Consider the following 26,586-nt stretch of genomic DNA (forward strand, 5'->3'; position numbering starts at 1 on the left):
AAGGTGAGGGGGAACAGGAGGGTCTGCCCACCTTTTGTAGGAAGGCTTTTCCCCAGGAGGAGGGTGAAGGATCTGCATCTGAAATGCCAGACCCCCTCACCTGTCGATCAGGTTTTAAGGGAAGACTGGGGGTCAGATCTTCTGGAGGCGAGAGTCCACCCAGCTGATCTTTTGGGAACAGAGAGTGGAGTGACCGAAGGGATCTTACCAATCCAAAGCACTCCATTGAAAGATGTTGTTCCTGCTATGTTTGTAAGAGATAAAAACCTGTCTCTTCAAGGCAGGAGGAAGAAACTTTGCATTTGGGAAACTTCACAAGCGGGTGGGGTCCAACACAAAGAGATTCCAGAGGGAGGGGCGAGGGCAGGCATGTTTGCGGTCCACCCTTTCCTTGCCAAATCCTCAAACACATGCCTTAATTGAGAGCCTTCTCCAAAGAGACAGAAGAATCTGTGTCTAAACCCCTACCACGGTACACAAAGGGGTTGGGAAATGCAACAGATGCTGAACAAGCTGAACTGTGTGAACAGAGCCTGTCCACCATAGATTTGCTGCTTATCTCATGTCTTTTGCTACTTCATCTATGGGTCAAGACAAAGGAGTTGATGCTAATAACAAACACTGAAAATGTGTGACATACCTGATTTGTGGAAAAAGCTTTTGTACATGCTAGGGATGGTGACAAGACAGTCCCACAAACACGTTGCTTTTCAGCTTATACCTGTAAACAGGTTGGAAGCTTGGCACAGCAGCAAAAACATAACAGGCCTAAACTACTGTGTGGAAGGGGAAACTGAGGCACACCGCCTCATGGATTGGTGGCTAAATGCCAAGACACCTACACTTTAACAGATATTGCTATCTGCATTCTGCTAGCAATAGTACACCCCAACATTTTTTCAGGCACCCAGGGACCAGGAACCCCAAACCTTGCTAGGACACCTATGAATGACATCAAAGGGTTTAAAGGTACTGGAAGGGGGTGTGACCAGAAACGAACAGGGATTTTACACATACTGCCTCCGCCATGGACAGTGTCCAGGACTCTGGCAGCAAGTTCGGGAGGAGGGTGTTACGTTGCATTCCATATGTTTTATGGAAATATGCTAATGAGTGTGAATATAATGTAACTAGAACATGCTTTATGCAAAAGATCTCTTGTAAGGTATCATTACAAAGCTTATAATCTACTGCGTGTGTTCATCCTATTTGTATGAATGTATCATTATTCTATCTGAAACTAGGAATATGAAGTATAACTCTGGAGCCCTATTGTAATTATGCAAAGTGTGGGCCATTAATGGTGTTTTTGAAGCTGGATGGCTTGCATTAACTAGGACAATTGCCTGTAAATAGCTCTGTTTACTTGCAAATCCTCCTGGGTGCCTGTGGGCCAGCCCTGGAAGAATGGAGGCTGGGGTCTCACAGGACATGTGACCATGTACCTGGTAATGAAATCCATCTTAAATCTGGTATCTTTCCATTTAGAAGGAGGGGTGGGGACCCAGAGAGACAAAAAATTCCCATCTTGTGCCAAAGCTATAAAAGGGGTGGAACAGAACACAGGGGATGCCAGTCATGAGAAAACCCCTAGTTACCACCTGAGCTGGAACTAACAAGGACTGTATGAGGGGCAAGGATTGGGCCCAGACTAGGAAGGAGTCTAGTCTGTGAAAGAAGCTTATTGGAACATCTCTGAGGGTGAGATATTACCTGTATCAGTTTCTTAATGTATTAGGCTTGGACTTGCATGTTTGTGCTTTATTTTGCTTGGTGACTTACTTTGTTCTGTCGGTTATTACTTGAAACCACTTAAATCCTACTTTTTATGCTTAATAAAATCACTTTGGTTTATTAATTAATCCAGAGTAAGTGATTAATACCTGGGGGAGCAAACAGCTGTGCATCTCTCTCTATCAGTGTTATAGAGGGCAGACAATTTATGAGTTTAACCTGCATAAGCTTTATACAGAGGAAAACGGATTTTGGGGGGGGGTTGGATCCCATTGGGAACTGGGTGTCTGGGTGCTGGAGATAGGTGACCTGCTGAGCAGTTTTTGGTTAAAATCTGCAGCTTTGGAGGCGTGGACCAGACCTGGGTCTGTGTTGCAGCAAGCTAGTGTGTCTGTCTCAACAAGGCAGGGTTCTGGAAGACCCAAGCTGGCAGGGAAAACGGGCTCAGAGGTAATTCCAGCACATCAGGTAACAGTCCCAAGGGGGAGGTCTCTGTGACTGAACCCGTTACAGCTACCTCCAACCCATCTATCAGGTACTGGTCAAGGCCCCTGCTTCACCCTCCAACACGTGCACCGTAGCAGGCTTTGCTGCTAGATTGGTATAGTGAAAGTTACCTAAAACCATAAAAAATGGCCATAGAAGTCAGACCAATAGTCTATCTAGCTCAGTACCCTGTCTTGTGCCAGATGCGTCAGAGGGAATGACCAGAACAGGGCAATTTTCCAGAGATCCATCCGCTGTCGTCCAATCCTAGCTTCTGGCAGTCATAGGCAGAGACGCTGAAACTTGGGAGGCCAAGGGGCCATAGCCCTCCCATTTTTGAAAGTGGACGGGCCTGTCCTGTCCCTTTTTGCCCAGGGCCCTCCTCTTCACCCACGAGGTCCTATACCCCGGCCAGGCCAGAAGCTGGAGCCCAGCCTGGGTAAGAGTGGCCCAGGGAGCCGTGGGGAGCTGTGGACCCTCTGTCCGCCTAGGGTGAGTGGGGTGCCTGAGAGCGGCCCCTGACTGGTGTTCCCAACCCCCTACCCAGGGCAGATGGAGGATCCCTGGGTCCCCACACCTGCCTGCGCAGTTTTTCATGGCCTGGCTGTGGTTCTTTGGTCCCCAAGGCCCCATCCTCAGCCAGAAGCTGGAGTCTGATTGGGGTAAGTGCCAAGTGAGCAACTCGTATCAGAGGGGTAGCCATGTTAGTCTGAATCTGTAAAAAGCAACAGAGGGTCCTGTGGCACCTTTAAGACTAACAGAAGTATTGGAGCATAAGCTTTCGTGGGTTAGAACCTCACTTCTTCAGATGCAAGTGGGCAACTGTGGGGAGCCACAGACCCTCCATCTGCCCTGGGCGGGGGACCCATGGACACAAGCCAGGGGCTGCTCGCAGGCCACCCCCACCCTGGGGGGGATGGAGGGGCCCAGGCTCCCCAGTCCAGCTCCGCCAGGGGGTAAAGCCTCGGGGGAAGAGAAGGGACAGGGGGCCCTCAGACCCCCCTCACTTTTAGGAAGAATCGGTGGCCCCTGCTCAGAGATTTAAGGACACTCAAGGTATGCAGTTGCATCCCTGACCATCTTGGCTAATAGCCACGGAGGGACCTCTCCTCCAGGACCGTCTCTCATTCTTTTTTTAGCCTGGTTACGCTTTTGGCCTTCACAACACTTACACCGAAGGATTGGCTGCATGAGCATCTCACGCGGTACCCACAGCGCCCATTGATTTCGATGGGACTTCTAAGCACACAGAGAAGGCAGGGTCCGCCTCGCACCGAAAAGGGGCCGTTGGAAACCAGCGAGGAAGCCGCCAGGCCGGAAGGGAGACGCGTGCATGGCGTGCCTGGAAAAAGCTGGTCAGGGTTTCGCTGGGGTGGGTGGATGGGTGGGGTGCGGTTGGGGCGCGGCTCTCGCCGGCTTTCCCGTGCCCACAAATACCTGCTTCGACACCCCGGCTTTTCAGGCTCCGCCGTGCGGACGCTGCTTGCCAGAGCGGGCGGGCGGATCCCGGACCGAGCCAGGGATGGAGCGGCTCGTCCACGCCGCCTTGGCGCGGCTGAGCCAGGAGGAGCTGGCGCGCTGCGCGCTCTACCTGCGGGGCTCGGAGCCGGCGCGCGACGCCCGGGCCGAGCTCCAAGGCGCAGATGGGAGCCTGGCGCAGCGCTACGCGGGCCGGGCCGCCGAGGTGCTGAGAGAGGCGCTCCGCGACACCAGCGAGGCGCTGGCCAGGCAGGAAACGGCGGGAGCAGCGGCAGCGCCAGGTAAAGGCAGCTGGCGAGGGCGGAGCGTGAAGGGGGTCGGGCTGCAACCGGAGCAGCGCCACCGAGTGCGAGCGAGGCGCTGATCCAGGCTAGGTGGCACCCGCCACAGCCCCCTCCCCGGCTCACCTGCCGCAAGCCCCGATCCACGCCGCGGCGAAGGGCCTCTCGGAGCTGGAACGGAGCCGGGAATCCGCCCCCCTGCCCAGACAGCCCCCACCGTCGGGCTAGGGGGGGGGGGGCTGCAGGATTCCAGCCCACTGCCTATCAGCTCAGTGAGCAACCCCCCCTTCAGTGTGTGTGTGTGGGGGGGAGTGTTAATATTAAATACCGAACAACAGCTTTCACCCCCCAGCCACAAAACAGGGGTCTATGTTTAAACAGCCAGGGGAGCCATCCAGCTCCCCCTGCCCTGTCTGTTGAAGTGGGCAGCTCTCTAGTTTTGCTGAAGAATGAGACTAGACAGAGGGAAGCACGGCCCTGTGTTTCAAAGCATGAGAGAGGTGAGTGAAAACCCAAGAGATTTGTTAAAATAGGAAACCCAGGGGTGCGTGAGTAGGTACTGACAGTGCTGGAGATAAAGCTCCAATAGTACGTGGTCCCATTCTCACAGTCGCAACAGAATTATATTGTTCTGGCAAGCTAGCCCGCCGGGACTCTATTTCTTTCCTGTAGGCACAGCCCCGGTACATTATCTCTGGATCACACAGATTCAAAGCCAGTTCATACCCGCAGGCACTATCAACCATTCACACTGAAAACTAGGACATCTAACCAAGTGAATTATGTAATCCACAGGTTGAATCGGCTGCTAGTGAAAATGATGGCAAAACTCCCACTGACTCCAATAGGAGCAGGATTTCACACCACACCTGCAAAACTAAGCAAGGCTCATGAACAGACATTTGTTAATAAGAAAGACTGTGCCCAGCCTGGAGATTTACATGGCCAATCCCAGTATTATAGCTTTCCTTTTGTGTTTGAGAAACTAAACTGAAAACTTAAAAAGAGGATCCCAGAAATAGACTGTAAAGATGCACTTCACCTGACTAAGACAGTAATTGAGAGAGACAGGGTGGGTGAGGTAATATTTCTTATTGGACCAATTTCTGTTGGTGAGAGAGTCAAGCTTACACAGAATTCTTCTTCAGGATATTACCTCAGCTACCTTGTCTCTCTAATGTTCTGAGGCCAACACAGCTACACCACCACTGCAAACCACAGCAATGACAGAAAATAGATACCAACCCAGGAGCTGGAATCAAAATGTTTTTCCAGTTTTGTTTATATAATCAAAGTTAATATCCTATAACTTGGCAGGTTGAGAGCTGATAGCCAATAAAAAAAAATTAATGTAAACAGGACATAAGCCTGCTATCCTCAATTTTTATATAAGTCTGACCCAAACAAAATCACTATTTCCTTCAATGAGAATTTTACATAAGTAAAGCCCATAAGCCACCAGATAAAGATTTAGAAGTTAGTTTCCAGTTGAGGTAAAGTTCAGCACAGCAAGTTTACAGTGTATGGGCCAGGGTGAGGCTCTATTTTGGGCTTCTCTCCCCAAGTCCTTTTTGGCCAGAGATTTTGTATTGGTGCTGCCTGCCACTGTTTCAATTTAAATGGTAGTAGCAACAGTAGGAGAACTAGTGTAGATAAGGCACTGGCAGTATTTTAACCATGGTGTCAAGTAAAGTTTATGTGAGTAGTCTTAGATAACACTGTGCTTAATATACTGACAGCTGCCTTAACTCCTAGTCACTGTTGCCACGAGTGGTAGAGTTGGAGCAACACTGAGAAACTTGACAAAAAAAGCTAGTTCGGACACAGGCTTAACTCACCTGGTCAAACTGCAGAGCAGGAGAAGCTTATTCCTAGGCCTGCAGTGATGTGTGCGTTTAGCGGGGGGTGGGGGGAGAGGAAGATTCTGAATCTGGTTTGTCTCTATAGCAATGTGTCAATTGTGACTTACAAAATATTAGGAAAGAAAGATATTAAAAAGTCATACAAAAACAGCTTTACCTGTCATTTGAGCTGCACTTATAAATTACTTGTTTTTAAATATCCACACAGCTGCTGTACCGAGAACTGGTGAACAACAAACCGGGAATCAGACAAGTGATACAAGTTTTAAAGGAAGAAGAACTGAGCAAAGTGACTATGACGAATTGGTAATTGTACTTATTTTTCAGTTTTCTCAGAACAGTTCAATACCCATGAAGCCTCTGGACCAAGTTCTCCTCCCAGTTTTATGGGTGCAACTTCCCTGGACTTTAGTGGGAGCTGCCCTTGTGTGACATAGAGCAGAATCGACCTGATATTTGTAAATAATTGAATTTTGCTGAATTATGCAGTTCTCTCAGGTTAATAAAGAGGACATTGAATAGTTTGCTTAACCCTGCTATACTGTGGGCTGGAGCCTGAGTACAGCCAGGTTAAGCAAAATTTCCAAAAGGGGATCTCCCTTGGGATTGAGGGATGGAAAGCTTCCCTTGGTATGCAGGTCATGGCCCATCCTATAAACATGATCAGCTGTAGGGCTTACTACCATGTAACCCCATCAAAATTAATGGGCTTATTCACAGCAGTAATCCATATGTGAAGATATGTTTGCAGAATTAGGCCATTAGCTATTTCATGGCTGTAACTATAGCCCCTGGACGATAGTAGTAATTGCTTCCCCTATGCTCTGTCTACAAGAGGGATTATGGGTAGTGAATTTGCATGATTATGGATCAAGTGGCCACTCTCCTTTCCCTCAACCCAGGATCAGGCATTGTCATGGAGAGTTAGCATGGAGCATTTCTCCTGGAGCAGGATAATATCCTGAGAGAACTTTGAAAAACAGGAAAAGCTTGGAAGTAAATCAGCATCACGTGCAAAATTAAAGGAAGCTATACTTACACCTAAGATATGAATGCTGGAAATATACCTGTCAACTTTAATAAATTCCCAAATAAAAATAATGAGAGAGGATACAATCCTGGAGCTCTCAGGCTCTGATCCATAAAGGTATTTAGGCTTCTAACCTCTATTGACTTCAATGGAAGTTAGGAGCCTAGATATCTTTGTGGAACTGGGCCTTAGAGCTCAGGTATAGCCAGGGTGACCAGATGTCCCGATTTTATAGGGACAGTCCTGATACTGCAATTAAGAGCAATTTTTTTTTTAATGGCACTGTTAAATAATAGAATACCAATTGAAATTTATTAAATATTTTGGATTTTTTTCCCTACATTTTCATATATAGTGTTTGTGTTGTAATTGAAATCAAAATATATATTTTTGTTTACAAATATTTGTACTGTAAAAATGATAAAGAAATAGTATTTTTCAGTTCACCTCATAAAAGTACCGTAGTGCAATCTCCATCATTAAAGTTGAATTTACAGATGTAGAATTATGTAAAATAAACTTGCATCAAAAATAAAATGTAAAACTTCAGAGCCTACAAGTCCACTCAGTCCTACTTCTTGTTTAGCCAATCACTAAGACAAACAAGTTTGTTTACATTGAAGGGAGATAATGCTGCCCTCGTCTTATTTACAATGTCACCGGAAAGTAGGGTGACCAGACAGCAAGTGTGAAAAATCGGGACGGGGGTGGGAGGGTATATAAGGAAGAGACCCAAAAATCGGGACTGTCCCTATAAAATCAGGACATCTGGTCACCCTACCAGAAAGTGAGAACAGGCATTTGCATGGCACTTTTGTAGCCAGCACTGCAAAGTATTTACGTGCCAGATATGCTAAAACATTTGTATGCCCCTTCATGCTTTGGCCACCATTCCAGAGGACATGCTTCCATGCTGATGATGCTTATTTAAAAAAAAAAAAAAAAAAAAAAAAAAAAAGGCATTAATTAATTTTTGACTGAACACCTTGGGGGAGAATTGTATGTCCCCTGCTCGGTTTTACCCTCATTCTGCCATATATTTCCTGTTATAGCAGTCTTGGATGTTGGCCCAGCACGTGTTGTTCATTTTAAGAACACTTTCACTGCAGATTTCACAAAACGCAAAGAAGGTACCAATGTGAGATTTCTAAAGATAGCTACAGCACTCAACCCAAGGTTTAAGAATCTAAAGTGCCTTCCAAAATCTGAGGGACACAAGGTGTGGAGCTTGCTTTCAGAAGTCTTAAAAGAGCAACACTCCGATGTGGAAACTACAGAACCCAAACCACCAAAAAAGAAAGTCAACCTTCTGCTGTTGGTGTCTGAGTCAGATAACGAAAATGAACATGCATCGGTCCACACTGCTTTGGATTGTTATCGAGCAGAACCCATCATCAGCATGGATGTATGTCCCCTGGAATGGTGGTTGAAGCATGAAGGGACATGTGAATCTTTAGTGCATCTGGCATGTAAATCTCTTGTGACACCGGCTACAACAGTGCCATGAGAACACCTGTTCTCACTTTCAGGTGACATTGTAAACAAGAGGGGGCAGCATTATCTCCTGCAAATGAAAACAAACTTGTTTGTCTGAATGATTGGCTGAACAAGAAGTAGAACTGAGTGGACTTGCAGTCTCTAAAATTTTAGTTTTGAATTAAAAAAAACAAACCAGTTTTTTGTACATAATTCTACATTTGTAAGTTCAACTTTCATGATGAAGAGATTGCACTACAGTACTTGTATTAGGTGAATTGAAATAGTATTTCTTCTGTTTTTTTACAATGCAAATACTTGTAATCAAAAATAAATATTAAGTGAGCACTGTACACTTTGAATTCTGTGTTGTAATTGAAATCAGTATATTTGAAAATGTAGAAAACATCCAAAAATATTTTTTTAAAATGGAACTCTATTACTGTTTAACAGTGCGATTAATTGCAACTAATTTTTTTAATCGCTTGACAGCCCTTTTTGCAACACATCAGTTTGATGTTATAGACAAGGCTATAGAAGCCCAATCCTACAGAGGCTCCCCCAGTTAGTGGGATTTCTCTTAGTAGAGTAGTTGCAGGATTGGGCCCTCAATCGTGTGTTACGTGTAGAAAAACCATACTGTGTTAGAATGCTGTTGTTCAGTTAAGCTACAGATCATTCATCAAACAAACATTTTGAATTAACAGGATACGTATGACATGAGCAAAACCCGTGTGGCTTTTATGATGTGTGTGACAACAGGCAGGCACGGTGCAGAAAAGGATATTGAAGTAATGAATAAGTGGTTTGACAAGTACCAGTTTGAAACGCCTTCTGGACAGTGCATAGATCCTAATGGGCAGGTAAGTCTTAAAAATTATACCATACCAGGTAGATAGCTTCAAATGGAATGCCTTCCACACCCCTAGTAAGGGCTCACTTGGTGCTATTTGAAGTTGTACTGAAGCAGAAATCAGTACTGTAAAATGTTTAGAAAATATTTCCCCACCAGAGCCCAGAGGTATTGATTATCTTTTATAGACAGGGCTTGGGTTAATTGAAGTACCTGAAGCTATGGATGTGGATCCCTTGATAGCTGATCTCCCCAGGGAAAGGGACAGCCTAATGCAGAAAATGTTTAAAACTTTAGCTCCCTGGGTGGCAATAGAACTTCTGCAAATGAGCTCCCCTCCTCCAATACCCCACAAATCCAAATGCTTGGGACACTCAGTTGCCTTATCTGCAGCTGTGTGGCTATAGGCTGGCTCAAGTAACCTCTCTGAATGATTGATTCCAGGCTTGACTTGAGACTATCTGAGCCAAAAAAAATAGTAGTTAATTATTTAGAAGGTTTTTTCTTCCTTCCCCTTTTACCTCTTAATTGCCAATCTGCTGTACATTATTAGGCTATGGGGCTTTTTCCCTACCTTTGATTGCCCTTTTGTGGAAGGGCTAATCTTTAGGCCTCATGATCTTTGTAAGGGACCGAGGCATAGGCAGTGTGGCCTAGCAGTCACAGCTAGGCTGGTATCCATCAGGCAAGGATGACCAAGAGGTGGTAATCAGTGAGCAGGGATCGGAGTAATTGCCAGAGTGAAGATCAGTAAGGAAGAGTCAGAGTCAGGCAAGGGATGGAGTCCAGTGAGCTGTCAGTCAAGGAGATCTTGATAATGCTGTCATTACAGCATTGCTGAAACTGGCCCTTTTTCTTCCATAATTCCTTTGTGTGTTTCCTAAGAATTATAAAAATCAAGTACAATATTTGGGTCGGATTCTACCTTTGCTTACACTTGTGCAACACTATTGATTTTAATGGCAGTTGTATCTGTGTAACGGAGTGCAGAATTTGGCCCAACAATGTTATTTCTGTGTGCCTGAGGTAATGTGAATAATTTCTAAAATACTGTTGCACCAACTTCCTGCAAAGTTTTTGTACCATATCATGTTGAAAAATCTATGAATTTAAGAAAACATGAATGTATTTGAATTTTAAAGGTGCCAGTATAGACTGCATTGAACACCCAAAACGTAGTACAGTATATGAAGTAAAGCGCTTGACAGCTTTCATATTTGCATTTACATGCTAAAGTTATCATTTCTCAGGTCGGTTTCCTTTGTGCTCAGATCCAGTGGTACAGCACCACAAAATCTGTATCTGCAAAAGGAAATGCTTGCATTTTAGAATTCAGGCTCATTCCTGGTATTAAAATGCAAGGCTGAAAAAGCTAATCTGTAACCCCTATTTACAAATGAACCCACCCAATCTTGGTCCCATTCAAGTCAATCTGAATTTTGCAATTGATTTCAGAGGGAATAGGATAAGACCTTAGGGATTTCAGTGGGAATTCTGGGGGCACAGCTGCAGAACTGACTTCTAAATACTCTCATAACTCTTCTTTTAAGGAGTTGAGTAAAGTTAGACTTTCCATCACCACATCCTCATTCTGGAGCATTTTTAAATTAAACAAAATACATGTTTTGAGGAATCAATTACCCTTCAAAACTCTTCCTTTGCCATTGCTCCCATCATTTCTTCAGTTGAGATATATTAACTGGAACTTGAGAATATTTACCAGGAAAAAAAATACACATGCCCAGATCTTTGCCTTGTATCAAAACCTGTAATTCCTTGATATATTTTTGTAGCACAGTGGGCACTCACCGCCGTGACACCTCCTGCTGGTCATCCAGGAATTAGCTCAGTTCCAGCCTCAGAGCACCTCCTGCTGGCTGGTATCTTCCTACCAGTGCCTGCTTCCTCCTGATCTCCACCACTTATAGCACTTCAGGTGCCGCATCCCTCTTAGACCCCAGTGTCCCTTACCTTTGGGTGCTGCCGCACAGCAGTGCCCCCACACTCTGGGTCTTCCCTCCTTGGGGAACCCCAATCCCCTAAATCCACCTCACCTCAGTAACCCTCTGCTAGTCCTCATCTAGTCCCTTTCCTCAGGAGCAAACTGCCGTCTGAAGTGGTGACTCATCATCGTCCAGGGGGTTTGGACCTGTTGCCTTTCAAGCCCCAGCTGCCTCCCTGCAACCCTAGTACCTCCCCTGGCGTTTAGCAAGGCCTCAGCCTGGGGACTCACCAAGCCAGAGCTCCTCAGCTCTGCCTGCCTTTCCCCCGCCCTGCTCTGTCTCAGGTACCCCGCTTGCTGTTCCTGGCAGCCTAGTCCTCTCTGATCCTCAGCTGGAGCATGAGTCTTCTCTCATTCCCTCAACCTGCCCTTTTATCAGGGTCAGCTGGCCCCTAATTGGGTGTGGCTACACCTGTGGCTGTTTACCCAACCAGCCTCCCTTGGCTGCTTTTAACCCCTTCTTAACCGGAGTGGGGTGACCGCCGTGCTACAATTTTAGATGAATAATATCAAGTGTATTGCTCAACTACAGCAGTTTAAATCACAAATCCTTACAGGTCTGATTATGATCTCACTTTGCAAGCATAAATGAGGATCAATTTTTATGAATTTGCTGAGGTGCCAATTAGATTTTAAAGATGAAATCTAACAAACTAAATTTGTCAATTTGACAAGTTTTATAGCTAATATAGGAATGGAATCTAGTTAGGATAACTCCTTTTTATTGAGTCCAGGGAGCGTAACTTACTAATTTTAATGCAAGGTTCTATTCACGCCAGCTTTTATTTTGGACAGTATTTCTCAAATCAAGACACGTGATGCTCTTAACCAATCAAGATTTTGATAATTCACCTAGAACCACATATGTGTACAATCAACAGTTCATCAATCAAGTGTAGACCTAGCCAATGTTCTAGGCATGTACTGAACACAAAAATAAAGTCTTGCAAGCAACTGTCATAGACGAAGGTTGAGATTCTGCACTTATCTCATATACCAGTACAAATCATCAACATTCCTAATTACACTTACTTATGAGCATCTGTCATCAATTCTTCAGTACCTCCAACACATTTACCGCTCTTCCCATATTTCTCCAAGTAGTAAGGATGCACTTGTCTTAAAGATACTTTTAAGAATCCCTGTTGTTTGAATGGGGTGACATGGAGGGGACAAATTTAAATTTTAAGAACAATTATATAAATTATAGTTTTAAATCTCTTAGGCCAGTTTGCATGGGCTTACAAAGACGAGCATGCTTATAGCAATAGTTAGTTAATATGCAACATTATGCAAAACTTGAGGTCTCACTAAAGAGTGTAGGCTCAAGATAACTTTCAGTTATTTATATTCAAGATCAGAAAGAGACATACAAGCTGAGGTGAAATCTCACCATTTCTTTGTCCTGTAACCCAAGAGGAAGTGAGAACTGTTCACCATGCTGCTCAGTGTCCAATAGCACATCTGGGTTCTGCAGCTAATCAGTAACCTCTTCTTCCTGTAACCCTGGATGAAGGGAGAGGCTGTTTGAAGGGGATAAGCAAAACTCTGTGGTCCCATAAGGTGACCCAGTTTATGTATCCTGTTTCAGGGTCTGTTGGAGAAGGGCAATCCTCTGATTTTCTATCTGATGTTGTCCAACTGAGGGCTCAGATTTCAGCTATTTCTCTTTTGTTTCCATTGGTATCCAGTAGATGGCATAAGCATATAACAAATTTCTTCAATCCTTTTCTTATCGGAAGCTTTTTATGTTGGATTGATTTCAAGGATTTTTACTTCAATTCTCTACAGACTAACCTGTTTGCCCTGCAGCATGGGGTCACAGCGCTACTCAGGTTTGGCAGAGCCACCGGTTTCATGACAGAGGGGTGGCCGGACAAAATTTGAGTGAGTAGCGTTTTGATCTGGTGCACAGGGTCACACCACCATTCAAATTTGGCCAGTCCCCTGTCTGTCATGATGGAAGGGTGGCCAGACCAAATCTGCCATGCCACGCTGCTGCCCAGAAATCTGCCATCCTAGTCAGCTGCCTAGTTTCCCTGTAGCTAGTGCAGCCTCTGATGATGGGCATATATTGATTCTCATTATCTTTAGCTCCAAGAGGAAGCTAAAGGTTTGGAATATGCATAAGGGCAATTGGTGTCAGTCTTAGGCTATGTCTACACTGCGCAGCTTACAGTGGCAGAGCCGTGCCGCTACAGCAGTGCTGCCGTAAGGTACGCAGTGTAGTCACTCTTTGTCGGCAGGAGAGAGCTCTCCTGCCGACAAAATAAAACCACCCCCAACGAGGGGCGGTAGCTTTGTTGATGGGAGAATGTCTCCTGCTAACAAAGTGCTGTCCAGCGCATTTTGTCGGTAAATTTTTGTTGGGCAAGGGTGTGGTTTTTTTCACACCCCTGACCGACAAAAGTTTTACAGACAAAAGTGTAGTGTAGACATAGCCTTAGTTGCTGCAGACAGAAGGGCAGAGTGAGAATTGTAGCTGTTAACAATGTTTTTCAGGGCATGTTTGATACCTCTGGCTTCTTACAACGTATAGTAGCTTTATATTAATATAACTCCAATGACCTTTACAATTATGTGAGTAGTATCTGAAGCAGTCTCTAAGGCCCCAATTCAGCAAGGTACTACCTGGGACCTCACTGTCTACTTATTGGTTGGTTAGCACAGGCAGGCAGAGTCCCTGGAGTAATGACAGATGCACACAGAACATCTCTTTATTAGTGGATGAGGGCACAGAGGCAGCTCCCCTCCTACCAGTAATGCTGCTGACCAAACACAGTTTTGTTTTCTCCCTACAGCAGGAAGCACATTCGCCCCTGAACTACCTCTCAGAGTTACTTTCTGCGTCAGGGGCCTTTCCCTGCTGGGAGGAACCACTCACTTAGGAGCGATCTGTTGGTGTGCTCAGAAACACCCACTCACCCACCAATACAATAACTGTTACTATGTTTAAGAAGAAAGTGACAGACTTTATGCATGTGATTAGTACCATTGATTTCAATAAGACTTTTTCACATGCCTAATTTTAGGCATATGCTTAAGTACCTTGCTGGTTTGGGCTCTAGATCAAGAAGGGAAGAAATCTAAATCACTTAATACAGCTTTTTGTTAGCTATTATTATTTATTTGTATTATAGTAGCATCTAGGAGCCCAAGTCATGGACCCACTATGTACCGTTAATGATACTGCAAGGTGTAGTATGGCTTTAAAACTTTTTATGGCTAATTAAATTGATCTTTTAGCCTTATTATTTCATTTGTTAATAAATAATCTCTTTTGAGAATTAATTGTTTTGATCAGCGTATCTAACACAGCTGTTTATGACAGGAAATATTGCCAGCACTGGAAGAGTTCCGGGATCAAATCAATCAATCTGAGGATGAAATTAGCTGCTGCCTCATTACTCTTATGAGTCATGGGAGGAGTCACGGCCTCATTCAGGGGAAAGATGGTGACACAGTTGACCTTGATGATATATTTGCGTTATTCAACAATATACAATGCCCAAAGCTCCAAGAAAAACCTAAAATCTTTATCATTCAGGCATGCAGAGGAGGTGAGCAGGACATTAAGTAGTGTTTGCAGGAGTAGTATTGAATTTCAGACTCTTTTTATGAAGGTTTCATTTCAGGTCTCTATAAAGGGCTTACAGTATGTATTATTAAATCTAGCCCAGTGACCTCAGCAGTTCTCTGTACTCTGGTGTTGGACAGCTGGATTCAGGCCCAGTTCTGGTCTCTCAATCTCGAAGCAGCCAGCATTGAAAATAACATAGAGAACACGTGTTCCACCCAGAGAGGGCGGCAATGCCTTGTGTTACTGCACAGTGATACCCTGGCCTGTAAAGAACACCCCATTACAAAATGCCAAAATGAATCTAACCTTTCCTCCTAACCCAGCAGAATGGTGGAGGTGACAAGGGCCTCAAAGTTAGCAAAACTTATGTAATGGAAAATGGGATAGTCCTCAGGGCTCTGATGGGAAACTGAAGACAAACCCCTTCCTCACAAGAAAAGGTACATAAGGCCTGACTTCAATTAGTGCCTGCTCTTATTGGGCAACCTCCTGGCTTAACAGTTTGCCCCCACAGTATCTTCTTAGAAAGGCCAGCTTTGCCAAGCAACAGACTTTTTTCAGTCCATTTAATAGTCCCATAAGACTGATTTCACTGATGAAATGCTTGTAGGGATTTGCTATATATAAGATGCAATATTTCACAAGTTTTATTAAAATTGATACACAGAGTCAGAAATAATACACTGCCATTTTTTACCAGGAGATTGTGTTTCCTAATTATTAAAAGAAAGGGCTGGGAGCCAAAGAGGAATCAGGTTTCCAACAGGCAGACAGGCTCATGGGGTCCTAATAGATTCAGAGAGGCACCTAAAAGAATCTTATTCTAATCATCTGAACCTCATAGATCTCCAAAATGGATATAGAAAGCTCCCAAGAACAGTCTCTTTCATGATATTTTGTGGGGCTCTGGGAAAGATGTAACCAAAACCTGAATCCACCCCGGTTCAGAGCAGACTTTCGGTTTTAACGCAAGTCAAACATCAACCGAGATCAATGGTTCTTTGCAGACTTGAGCTGTTGCTATTTGCACAACTTTAGACATTATTGTCCCCCATAAGCCACTTCCCCCCACAGCCAGGCCGCACCTTCCTCCCAGACATTGAGACCGTCTAGTAGAGTTGGTTGATAAAATTATTTTCTTTATCATTACAATATTTGAAATTAAAGTGTTGTTTTAGTTCTTCAGGTTACTGAGATACATGATTTTTGTTTTCAAAATTTTAGTGAAATTTTCATCAGTTTTTGGTTTCAAAATGTTTTTCAATATTTTTGATTTTTGATTTTTTTGTTTTTTCTCTTTTACCCCCTTTTCTTCTTCTTTTCCAATTTTTTCCAATTTGCAGTGGATAGAGGGAGGGGCAATGGAAAAAAAGAAGGGAAAATAAAGGAAGAATGACAAACTAGAAAATTGAATTTAAAAAAAAAAGGAAGAAAAATCCTGTTATTCATTTTCTAATTTTGAGTTTAAAAAAAAGTAAGAATTTCTGATTTTGATAAAAATAATATATTTAAACAAAATGTATTTTACTCAAAAAGTTTCCTCAACTCTGCTATCTAATAATCCAGCTAGCTAGCTAACCCCATTACCACCATATCTCAGTCCCTGCATTCCTTCAGTAGCTATAGGTGGGAGTGCCAGGATGGGAAAATATTCGGATACCTTGTAGCTTTTGTACAAGAGAAACAAGTGTATAAACAGCGCATGTATGGCAACAGGCAGTGATTTTACAGTGTGTTTAAACATATTTCCTTGTCATAAAAACAGGAAAAGAAGACCATGGAGTTGAAGAGCATGAATCCAAGGAAGCTAATTGTACTTATAACTTGATAGCTATCAGGAGGCTGCCAACAGCTAGTGATTACTATGTCGTGTATTCCACTCAAAAGGGTAAGAGAGAGGAGGCCAAGTTAGGCCCCAGTTACATACATGAATTGTGGTTGATTCCAGTGGGGGTTTGTGTGTGAGAGAGTAGAATTTGGCCCTTTATAAATGCAATTTCTGACTAATATTTTTTTGGGTCCAGTTCCAATTTAGTACAGTAGTTGTTATCCCCATTCTACAGAGAGGTTAAATGACTTGCCCAAGGTTACACAGTAAAGCCTGTGGCAGAGCTAGCATCTCTTAACTCTAAGCCCTGTTCTTTAAATACAAAAGTATTTCTGACATAGGCTTTGGGGTCTCTCAATAACTTGTATTTCATAGTAAGGGGAAAAGGGTAAGAGATTTATACTGAGGAAAATACAATTTTTCTCTATTGGGGCCAATATCCATACAGGATACAGAAGGAGAATGTGAATTCACGCCAGTAGTCGTATGGGGAACAGAGACTTTTCAATTCCCCAAATGGTGAAACTGGGCCTAGTGGAAATGCTGATGTAACCTCACCCTGATATGATAATGAACTCTAACAGCTGGAAGGTGGCCCGGAACAATGGCCTGACGAGCAGGCCCTAGACCAGTGGTTCCCAAACTTTAACAATCTGTGAACCCCTTTCACTAAAATGTCAAGTCTCGCAAACCCCCTCCTAAAAATGAATGTTTCCAGGGATTTTCTCCTTTACCTGAGTATGAAATATAAAAGTAGTGATCTGGGAAATATAAAAGTAGTTTTTATTACATGCTTATTACACACTATTTATTATTAATTATTATTGATAATTACAGTATTTTTATTACATTATGAAAACAGCAACACTCTTCCAAGTTCTCACTTTTGCAGCTTGTATCACTCTGAATAAGCCTGTTCTAGGACAAGGCTCCTATGTTTCATTAAGGAGTATCAGATGTGAAACAGCATGAAGGTATTTAAGAAGCCAACTCAAAGAGTTCCTCCTACACAGTCATTCAGGTGTTGAGCAGTCCAGGCAAACAACGCATGTTACAACAAAGCTTAAACTTGTTCTTCATAATAATTTTAAAAACAATACTAGCTGCCTATTTAATTTTAAAAACAGCAAAAAATATCCACCTCCTTTTCCATTTCTTTTAAGGAGTCTTGAAGTTTAAATCTCCTCAGTGTGATAGATATGCTTGTTTTGATCTGCTTAGCTCTTGGAAGTCCAGGGCTCCGGGCTGCTGGCCCCCTGCTGTCTGGGGTTCCTAGGGACAGCTCTGTCCGCCATTAGGGAATTTTTTCCTGAGAACCCCCTGTAACATTTCGCAAACCCCAGTTTGGGAACCACTGCTCTAGACGGAGAGAGAGATCTCTGGCACACAGTAGGGAGAGGCGGTCTCAGGTTGTCCTGACAGAAAGGGGGTCAGTAAATGGACATTGATTTCAAAAGATGTAAGATTTTCTTTTCTCTACGTTTAAAGGCTTTTCTATATGGGAAAGTTATACTGCTCTAAGCCATGAATTTAAACCAATATAGTACTGCTGGTGTAACACCCCATGTGGACACTCTTATTCGCCTAGGAGTGCCTTTTTCAGTTTAGTTTATGTCACTTGGAAAAACTAAAGCAAAAAAAGCTTTTCTTTACTAGAATATATGTATCCACACAGGGGGAAGGGTGTCTATGTAGTGCTGGTAAAGCTATACTGGGAGTTAGGCGCATTTAAAAAATCCCACTAGGTTCTCATCTGCTTCTTTAGGAATCTAAATATCTTTAAAAATTTGGCCCATGGTTAGGAAACCAAGTAAGTGGCTGTTTTTTCAGAGATGCTGAACCGCTGCATCCTCCAAAGAAATTAGCTGCTGCTGCAGTGAAGACTGACATGGGGCTATTAATAGCAGTGTTCACCACTCAGAAAACGGAAACCTATCACACCTCCAGTTTACTGAAACCAGGCAAAAGAATTGTCAAACACAGCTTCTGATGGAGAATTTTACTTTACATTAGTAACAAGATGGGGGAAAATCCACTAAAATGTGGTGTCACGTGCGTGGACTAAGGCACTTGTGCTATATCATGATGGAATGAAAAAAAAAAGCGTCAAATTCTTCATTGGATTTTGAGCTAGCATTGTTCAGTTTCATCTGTGACTAGTATATTCTGATCTACTGAGCGGCTGGCGGGGGGAGCAGGAGTGTGTGTTTGCATTTCTTTGTCCTGATTTCAGTAATGATGATTGCATTAATTTTAATGAATTGCATATTTTTTTAAAGAAATACGACAGTGGGAACTGGAGGTGTGTGAGGGAAAACAGGCCTTGAACTGGAGCTTCCTTTCTCTGGATCTTTTCTTGTCCTTCTACCTTTCTTTTCCAAATTAGCTCTCCCCGCCCTTCCCCCCAGAAAGACTATATTGTTCAACATGTATAAAAACAATAAAGATTTGAACAGGGCTTTCTTTTGTGGGAAGGGTTAGAGGTGGCCTATGTATGGAGTTCAGTAGAGAACATTTCTTGTAGTTGCAGGTACAAAAGTCCCTTACGTCGCAAAGAAGCATTTCCACTAATGCAGTCAAAATTACATATAAGTCTCAGATATTATTTGACCTTAGCAAGTTTGAACTAACTCGAAACCACAAAAACCAAGGCAGTCAGAAAAAAAGCCACACAACTACATACATCCCTTCACACTCATCTATATCCACTTTCAAATACACATCATCCCTAACAACCGAGTAAATCAACCACAGTCATCAAGGCAGTGGCAGTTTTAGAGTTAGTGGGCAGCTTCATTTTCGGCACACACACACACACACACCCCGGGACCCAGCCAAGAAAAAGAACATTCTCTCTTATCCTCCCCGCCCCATTTTTCATTCTTTTTTTCTTCATCCTCCTCTTATATTATAAGTAATAGGAAGTAAATGAAAATAAAGTGAGGTACCTTGATTGGGGTAGGGGGTTGAGGTGCAGGAGGGGGTATGGGGATTAGGTTCCGGGACGGAGTTTGGCTGCGGGCTCTGGGCTGGGGCAGGGGGTTGGGGTGCAGGAGGGGGTGCGGGAGTGAGGCTCTGGGCTGAAGTTTGGGTGCTGGGTGCAGGCTCCGGGTTGGGGCAGGGGGTTGGGGTGTGTGGGGAGGAGGGGTGCGGATTCTGGTAGGAAGTTCAGGTGTGGGCTTTGGGCTGGGGCGGGGGTTGGGTGCGGGAGAGGTCGGGGGGGAGTCGCTTACCTTGGGCAGCACGGCTCCCAACGTGACAGACACACCTCTCTGGCAGCAGCTCCTAGGTGGGAGGGGCCGGGGGGGTCTCTGCGTGCCGCTCCCGCAGTTCCCGGCCAATGGGAGCTCCAGAGACGGCGCTCGGGGCAAGCGCAACATGTGGGGCCTCTCCCTCTTTCTCCCCTCTCTCCCCCCCCAGGCCGCAGGGACATGTCAGCCGCTTCTGGGAGCAGCACAGAGGGAGGGAGGCAGCGCAGGCAGGGAGCCACCTTAGCCCTGCTGAAGGCACGTCTCTGCGTGCCCCTTGGGAGGAGTGGGGCAGCAGGTCTCCGTGCACTGCCCCTGCCAGCACACGGAGCTGCCTCCCCCCCGCCAGGGGCACACAGAGACGTACCAGCAGCCAGCCACTTCTGGGAGCAGCATGGGGCCACCAGCCACGGAATGCAGGCAGCCTGCCTGCCTGAGCCCTGCTGCGCTGCCGGCCGGGACTCGGGGGAGGTTGTCAGATGAGATTTGTCCTGCATTTTAGCGGCCCCCCTGTCATTGGGGACCCCGTGCCACCACACTGTTTGTTTCATGGTAAATCCACCTCTGCATCAAGGGATGCCCGACAGCTTTCACTGTCCCCGTGGCATGACAGAATTCCTGGGGGGGGAGGATTTCTTAGTTTGTATTTGTATTGCAGACCTCCCAACAGTCCTGGGTTTTGTGGGGCTGTCCTGCTTTCACCCACAAAATCCCCTGTCCCTGTTGAAGCAGCTTCTGTCCTGCACAACTGGCTGGGCTTGTCTCCCCACTCGGGGCATTTCAACCTGGCCCTGGCAAGAGGGGTTGCAGTGCCACACAGGTTTGACCTGGCCACCTGACGGGGTGGCTGGGCCACATTTGACTGAGTGGCATTGCAATTCTGTGCACTGGGAGCCAGGTCACAATGCCTGGAGCAGAGTCAAGCCCAGCCAGCCCTGCAGGACAGGAGGCACATGAGCTGCTACTGCTGTGAGGTGAGCATGGGGTGGGCTAGCTCTTCCACTTTCTTCTCCCTCCCCGCCACTTTAGCTACTGGAAATGTTGGCAGATATGGTATTGGCTTTAGGAGCTATAATACCCTGCTATTTGTGAGCAGCATTCAGTCGTTGGGTGGTTTGTAAAGTAAGTGTTACAGTTTGTTAGGTCAGGAAGAGCCCCATTAAACTGGTGGTGTTGTCTGGCTTGCCACGAGGGTGTGCAGCCTACTTTCCTCCTTCACCTCCACCCACCTCAGTTTAGGGTGACCAGATGTCCCGATTTTATAGGGACAGTCCTGATATTTGAGGCTTTTTCTTATATAGAAGCCTATTACCCCCATCCCCCACCCCAGTCCCGATTTTTCACACTTGCTGTCTGGTCACCCTACCTATGCATTTGTTATGCAGACAAAACTACACAGGATCATTTCAGGGGGCAAGACAAAGATGCCACATTTATTATGATAACACAATTTGATTTATGACCAATAACTAATATCTAAAACCTATGTATATATACACACACACACATACACACAGACATCAAATGTTCTGCAGCTGCTAGATAGTTACCAGTTCTGAATTTAGCTTGAGTTTGTGGCTTGGGTTCGTAGCTTCTGGCGGCTAACTGGCCAGGACAGCCGGGCACAAGGACGAGCTGGGTCTCTGTTGGGCATGCACCGATGCCCTTCCATGTTGGCAGCAGAATGTTACCCTCCAAAGTCTTCCATCTCACCCATCCTTTTTGTAGGCTTTAGTTTGAATCAAGAGTCTATAGGTCTTGCTGTGTCACGCTGCCTCTGGGTTTGGTGTGATTGATCACCCGTCAATTGCAGATGTGACTTTCAGCCTCGGACCTGGCTTTGATCTTCCTTCTATTATACCTTTGTTCTTTTCTTTTTAGGGTGGACTCTTCTTACTTTGTTAGGGCTCTTGTCTGCATCTTCAGCCGTTGGTGTTTGAACTCTGTTTCATCAGGACAGGCTGGCGCTGGAGGTTGATTCCATCATCCATACATACCTCATTTACACATCTAAACTAAACTAATAAGATTACAGCAGGGTTTTGCAAAAATGAAGGTTGCAGCAAGCCCTTACAAAATGGAGTAAGCGTTTTAAAATGGAGTTTGAATTACAATATGGCAAACAGTGAACAGAAGTAGACAAGTGTAATGAATGGCAAACAGTGAACAGAAGTTACAATGTAGGCAAGTGTAATGAATGGCAAACAGTGAACAGAAGTTACAATGTAGGCAAGTGTAATGAATGGTGAACAGAAGTTACAATACTGAAACAGTGCAAGTAAGCAGGAATTGGATTGATAGTGAAACTTACAAAGGCAGCTGGCTGAGCAGCTATGGTTCTTAACAAGCATCTTAATTGTTAATTAGCCAGTTATTGGGGTAACCGGTTTTATGAATGAATATTGTTTCATTCATAAAACTTTACTTATGAAGTTACATTAATAAAGTGAACAATTAAAAACAATTTCATTCATCAGTTTTACACATTGGGAGGCTGGGTAGCACCATGGTTCTGCCAACTCGCTGCCCTTTTTCTGTTCACTTGCTCATGGTGGTGAGCAGTGGCAATGCAGGGACTGCACTCCACAGGAAACTCAGAACCACAATCGATTCTAGCTGATCCTAACATGGCTGCACAGGAAGGAGGACAAGAACCATTATTTCTCCCTTTTCCTCTAGGTGCCCATGTTAGGACTAATGATCACCTGGTGTTAATATGTCTTTAAAAGTTCTTAAGTTGCATTTTGACAATCAACTTTTATTAGGAAAAATCTAAACTGACGAGCTGTTCCTGCTTTTTTCCATCTGTAGGTTATGTTTCTTTGCGTAACACGGAAAAAGGCTCTCGGATGATTGAAGCAATGGATGAGGTCTTTTCAGAGCAAGGCATGAAGTGGCATATAGGGGATTTGTTTACTAAAGTAAGTATGCAACAAAACTGCATAAAGAGTATGTTCAAGGTGACTTGCAAAGGAAAACTAATTGGGTGTCTGCTCTTTATTGCGTCTTTGCAATGTGTGAAGATAGGCTATAGGGTAGGTATTTGGGTGTTTTAAAGTTTTTTCTCCTTTTTCACTTCAGAAATTTGGATTTTGTTTACACTGAAGGGCAAAATTCACTCTTGTTCTGAGGACCAGCATAAGTTCTGTGCAGTACTCACATCTTTAAAATAGCGCTCCAGTGGTATTTAAGGTTTCAGAGTAGCAGCCGTGTTAGTCTGTAGCCGCAAAAAGAACAGGAGTACTTGTGGCACCTTAGAGACTAACAAATTCATTTGAGCATAAGCTTTCGTGGGCTACAGCCCACTTCTTCGGATGCATAGAATGGAACACACAGAAAGAAGATATTTATACATACAGAGAACATGAAAAGGTGGAAGTAACCATGCCAACTGTAAGAGGCCAATCAATTGAGATGAGCTATCATCAGCAGGAGAAAAAAAACCTTTAAAGTGATAATCGAGATGACCCATAGACGGTGTAAGGAGAACTTAACATGGGGAAATAGATTCAATTAGTGTAATGACCCAACCATTCCCAGTCTCTGTTTAAACCGAAATTAATTGTATCTAATTTGCATATTAATTCAAGTTCAGCAGTCTCTCTTTGGAGTTTGTTTTTGAAGTTTTTTTGTTGCAAAATTGCCTCCTTCAAGTCTGTCACTGAGTGGTTAGAGGGGTTGAAGTGTTCTCCCACTGGTTTTTGAATGTTATGATTCCTGATGTCAGTTTTGTGTCCATTTATTCTTTTGCGTAGAGATTGTCCGGTTTGGCCAATGTATATGGCAGAGGGGCATTGCTGGCACAATGGTATTTAAGTGATACATACACCTTGTGCTGTCATTCTGCACAGGGGTGAATTTCACCCATATGCAGCTGATAAAATAGTGGAATTGTAATATCTCAAGAAACAAGAGATTGACAACCAAGCAGCTGGAGAGGAGAGGGGATTTTTAATCCGATTGTTTTAAAACTCTTTGAGTAACAGCTTATTTACCATCAACACCTGAGACATACTTGGAAGAAAGGATGGTATGATTAGAGTCACCACAACTGCCCAGTTTGAGAAAGCTCCCAATATGGGCCTGATACCTCCAGCAAAATCAGGGAAAACTAAACTTAGCATTCCTGATATTTACAAGGCAAAAGCCCCAAATGTTAAAAAATAAGACACGTTCAGGTTTTCTTTATATAAATAAGCAACTATAACAACAACAAAATGGAACAACCTCAGTATTTTAAATTTCCTTTAGTGGTCACCCTTAATTACTGTGTATGTTGGGCCAGATCCTCAGAGCTACACCAGTTTACAGGAGCTGAAAATTTGGTACATTAAATACATCTAAAGTAACGAAGTTAATAGAGAGCATATACTCTACATGCACATGTGATATTATTACTGAGTTGATGCAAGTGGCTTTCAAACAAAAAAATAACATCATTTTCACTGTACACACACAAATCAATGAAAAAATATTTCCATTGATGATCATCAAAATGTAGAGGTAGGCAAAGTAAGAAAAATGCTCCTTGAGAAGTCAGAAATCCAGTGATTTAGACTTTTGAATCTGGCTTGTTACAAATGGACTAGCAAATGAATAGTAAAAACAGGTCTGATTTGTTGATCTAAAGATATTTACCTTTTGATATTGACAATTTGTGTTTTTATATACTGTTAAAGTTTAACTTTTTGAATTTCAACATCTGTTTTCATTAAATAATTGTCTGATTGCTCCCGATAATTTCACACCACTGTGAAAATTTAAATTGATAAAATCTTTTAAAAATAAACATTTGATATTAGCCATTGAAATGATTAAAAAAAAATAAAAATTGAATTCTGACAAGGCTAGCAATAAGATACTAAGAAAAGGTCTGCAAAATAAAAAACAATAAAATAATGTACAGGACTGAAAACAAGCTGATTAAAATCATAGGATGCAGGATGGGAGTGGAATACATGGGGGTGGGGGATGCCCAGCCAAGGGCTGGGGTGAGTTGATTTTCATACACACTCACTAGGGAAATAGTTGACATTAGGTCAGAGCCCAATACTTTTCACTGTGGAGGCTTGTGTTCAGTTAGGTGACAAGTGGGCAGAAGCCAGTTCATTCCTCCCTGTGGTTAAAAAACTACAGCTAGAAGGGCTCAGTGAACACTGCAGAGTTCACCTCAGAGAGTTTCCATTTAATGCTCCCTTAAGGAGGAAGGGATTAGATGAGTCTCTGGCAGAGGAAACAGCTTTTAACCCCTCACCAATCCAAAGGGAAAGGAACCATTAAACCTTCGGAGGGGCCTCTCCATGGTGTTGTTGAGTCTTGCCAACTCGCTAGACAGGAAGAAGCCACACTGTCACTGGCTGCTCCTTCCATGCAGTTCCCCCTCCCCCAGATGGGAGTGCAGTAACAGGTGCTTTGCCTCAAGTAGAGCTTTTGCTTCTTGTTCAGTTGTAGATGAAGATTTAGACAAGACACAAATGCTCCAGGACCCAAAGATGCATGGTCTGCCTTAGGGCTCAGCCTACATTCTTCCGCCCACCCCCCTCAGCCCTCAGATTATGTGTGTAGTAGCATCATTCACCAGTGAAGGTTTGGATTATGTTTTTATTTATTTTTTGATTAAGGTTTTATTTTTCAGATCAATAACAACCTGGTGCAGGAAACCTTTAGTATCCATGGATGCCCTGTGAAAGAGACAATAGTCGTGGAATCAACTCTGACCAAAGCTGTATACCTTGCACCGTAACTGGTTGATCAGTGGAAGACTCACTGCCTTTTGAATTGCGCAAAATACAGACAGTGAATAAAAATAAAATAAATACAGATAATAAAGTTTAAATAGTCACCTTCTTCCAAATTATGGTGAAATTCTTAGGATGTTCCTTTTAACTAACCAGCTTTATTACTGCATTTTAACAGCTATTTTCAACAGCATGTTTTTTTCAACAAATAGTCCCATTTTTAGAGAGCACTTCTTTACAGGATCTTTGAAAAAACCCACTTTAGGCTCTTCTATTTGCCTACATTTATAAATAAAGTCAACCAGTACAAAAAGTTTTATGTTAAGAAATCACTGGCTTCTTTTCCAGTTCTCTAGAGGGCATTTTCTCTTTCCCTGTACTACTTCTTAAAACTCCACCATAAAATCTACCCTAACATCCAACAAATCTCTTACAACAGCTTAGTCCTAAGTATTAGCCTGGGGAGTCTGTTCTACTAGCAGCAGAGTGACAGAGTTGTTTGAATGTTACCAATAATATGTCCAGTAATCTCAAGTGTGTGGTGATGCACATCATGCATCTGAAGAGAATAATGGGCCCAACCATAGGGTTACCATATTTTGTGCCTCCAAATGGAGGACACTCCCCGGGGCCCTGGCCCCGCCCCCAGCCCCGCCCACGCCCCAACTCCGCCCCCTCCCAAAGTCTCCGCCCCCTCCCCTGCTTCCCGCGAACATTTAATTCGCGGGAAGCCTGAAGCAGGTAAGGGGGGCGGGGGGAGGAGGCGCGGCCCAGGCTGGCCCCCCGGCGGCTCCAGCCTGGGTTGGCTCGGGCCCTGGGGTGCCGGCCCCGACCGACCACCCCCCGCGGGCCCGGCGCCCCCCCCGGCTCCCCGCCCCGCAGGCCCGGCGCACCGACCCCGGCCCGGCTCCCGGCCCCGCGGGCCCGGCGGACCCCCCGGCTCCCAGCCCCGGCCCCGCGGGCCCGGCGCACTGACCCCGACCCCGGCT

The 26,586-nt window shown here is 44.3% G+C and overlaps 1 protein-coding gene across 1 annotated transcript; it reads left to right on the forward strand.

Annotated features, from left to right (window-relative positions):
* Positions 1-3,326: 3,326 nt before the first annotated feature.
* LOC101949152 (caspase-14-like) lies at positions 3,327-25,713 on the forward strand. The gene is made up of 7 exons (XM_005278570.5): positions 3,327-3,980; positions 6,051-6,148; positions 9,056-9,211; positions 14,535-14,763; positions 16,549-16,671; positions 22,671-22,780; positions 25,495-25,713. The coding sequence occupies exons 1-7, from the start codon at positions 3,554-3,556 to the stop codon at positions 25,600-25,602; spliced, it is 1,251 nt and encodes a 416-aa protein (XP_005278627.3). The 5' UTR covers positions 3,327-3,553; the 3' UTR covers positions 25,603-25,713.
* Positions 25,714-26,586: the final 873 nt, after the last annotated feature.

This window comes from Chrysemys picta, chromosome 2 (genome assembly GCF_011386835.1).
Source record: "Chrysemys picta bellii isolate R12L10 chromosome 2, ASM1138683v2, whole genome shotgun sequence".
Taxonomy (NCBI): Eukaryota; Metazoa; Chordata; order Testudines; family Emydidae; genus Chrysemys; species Chrysemys picta.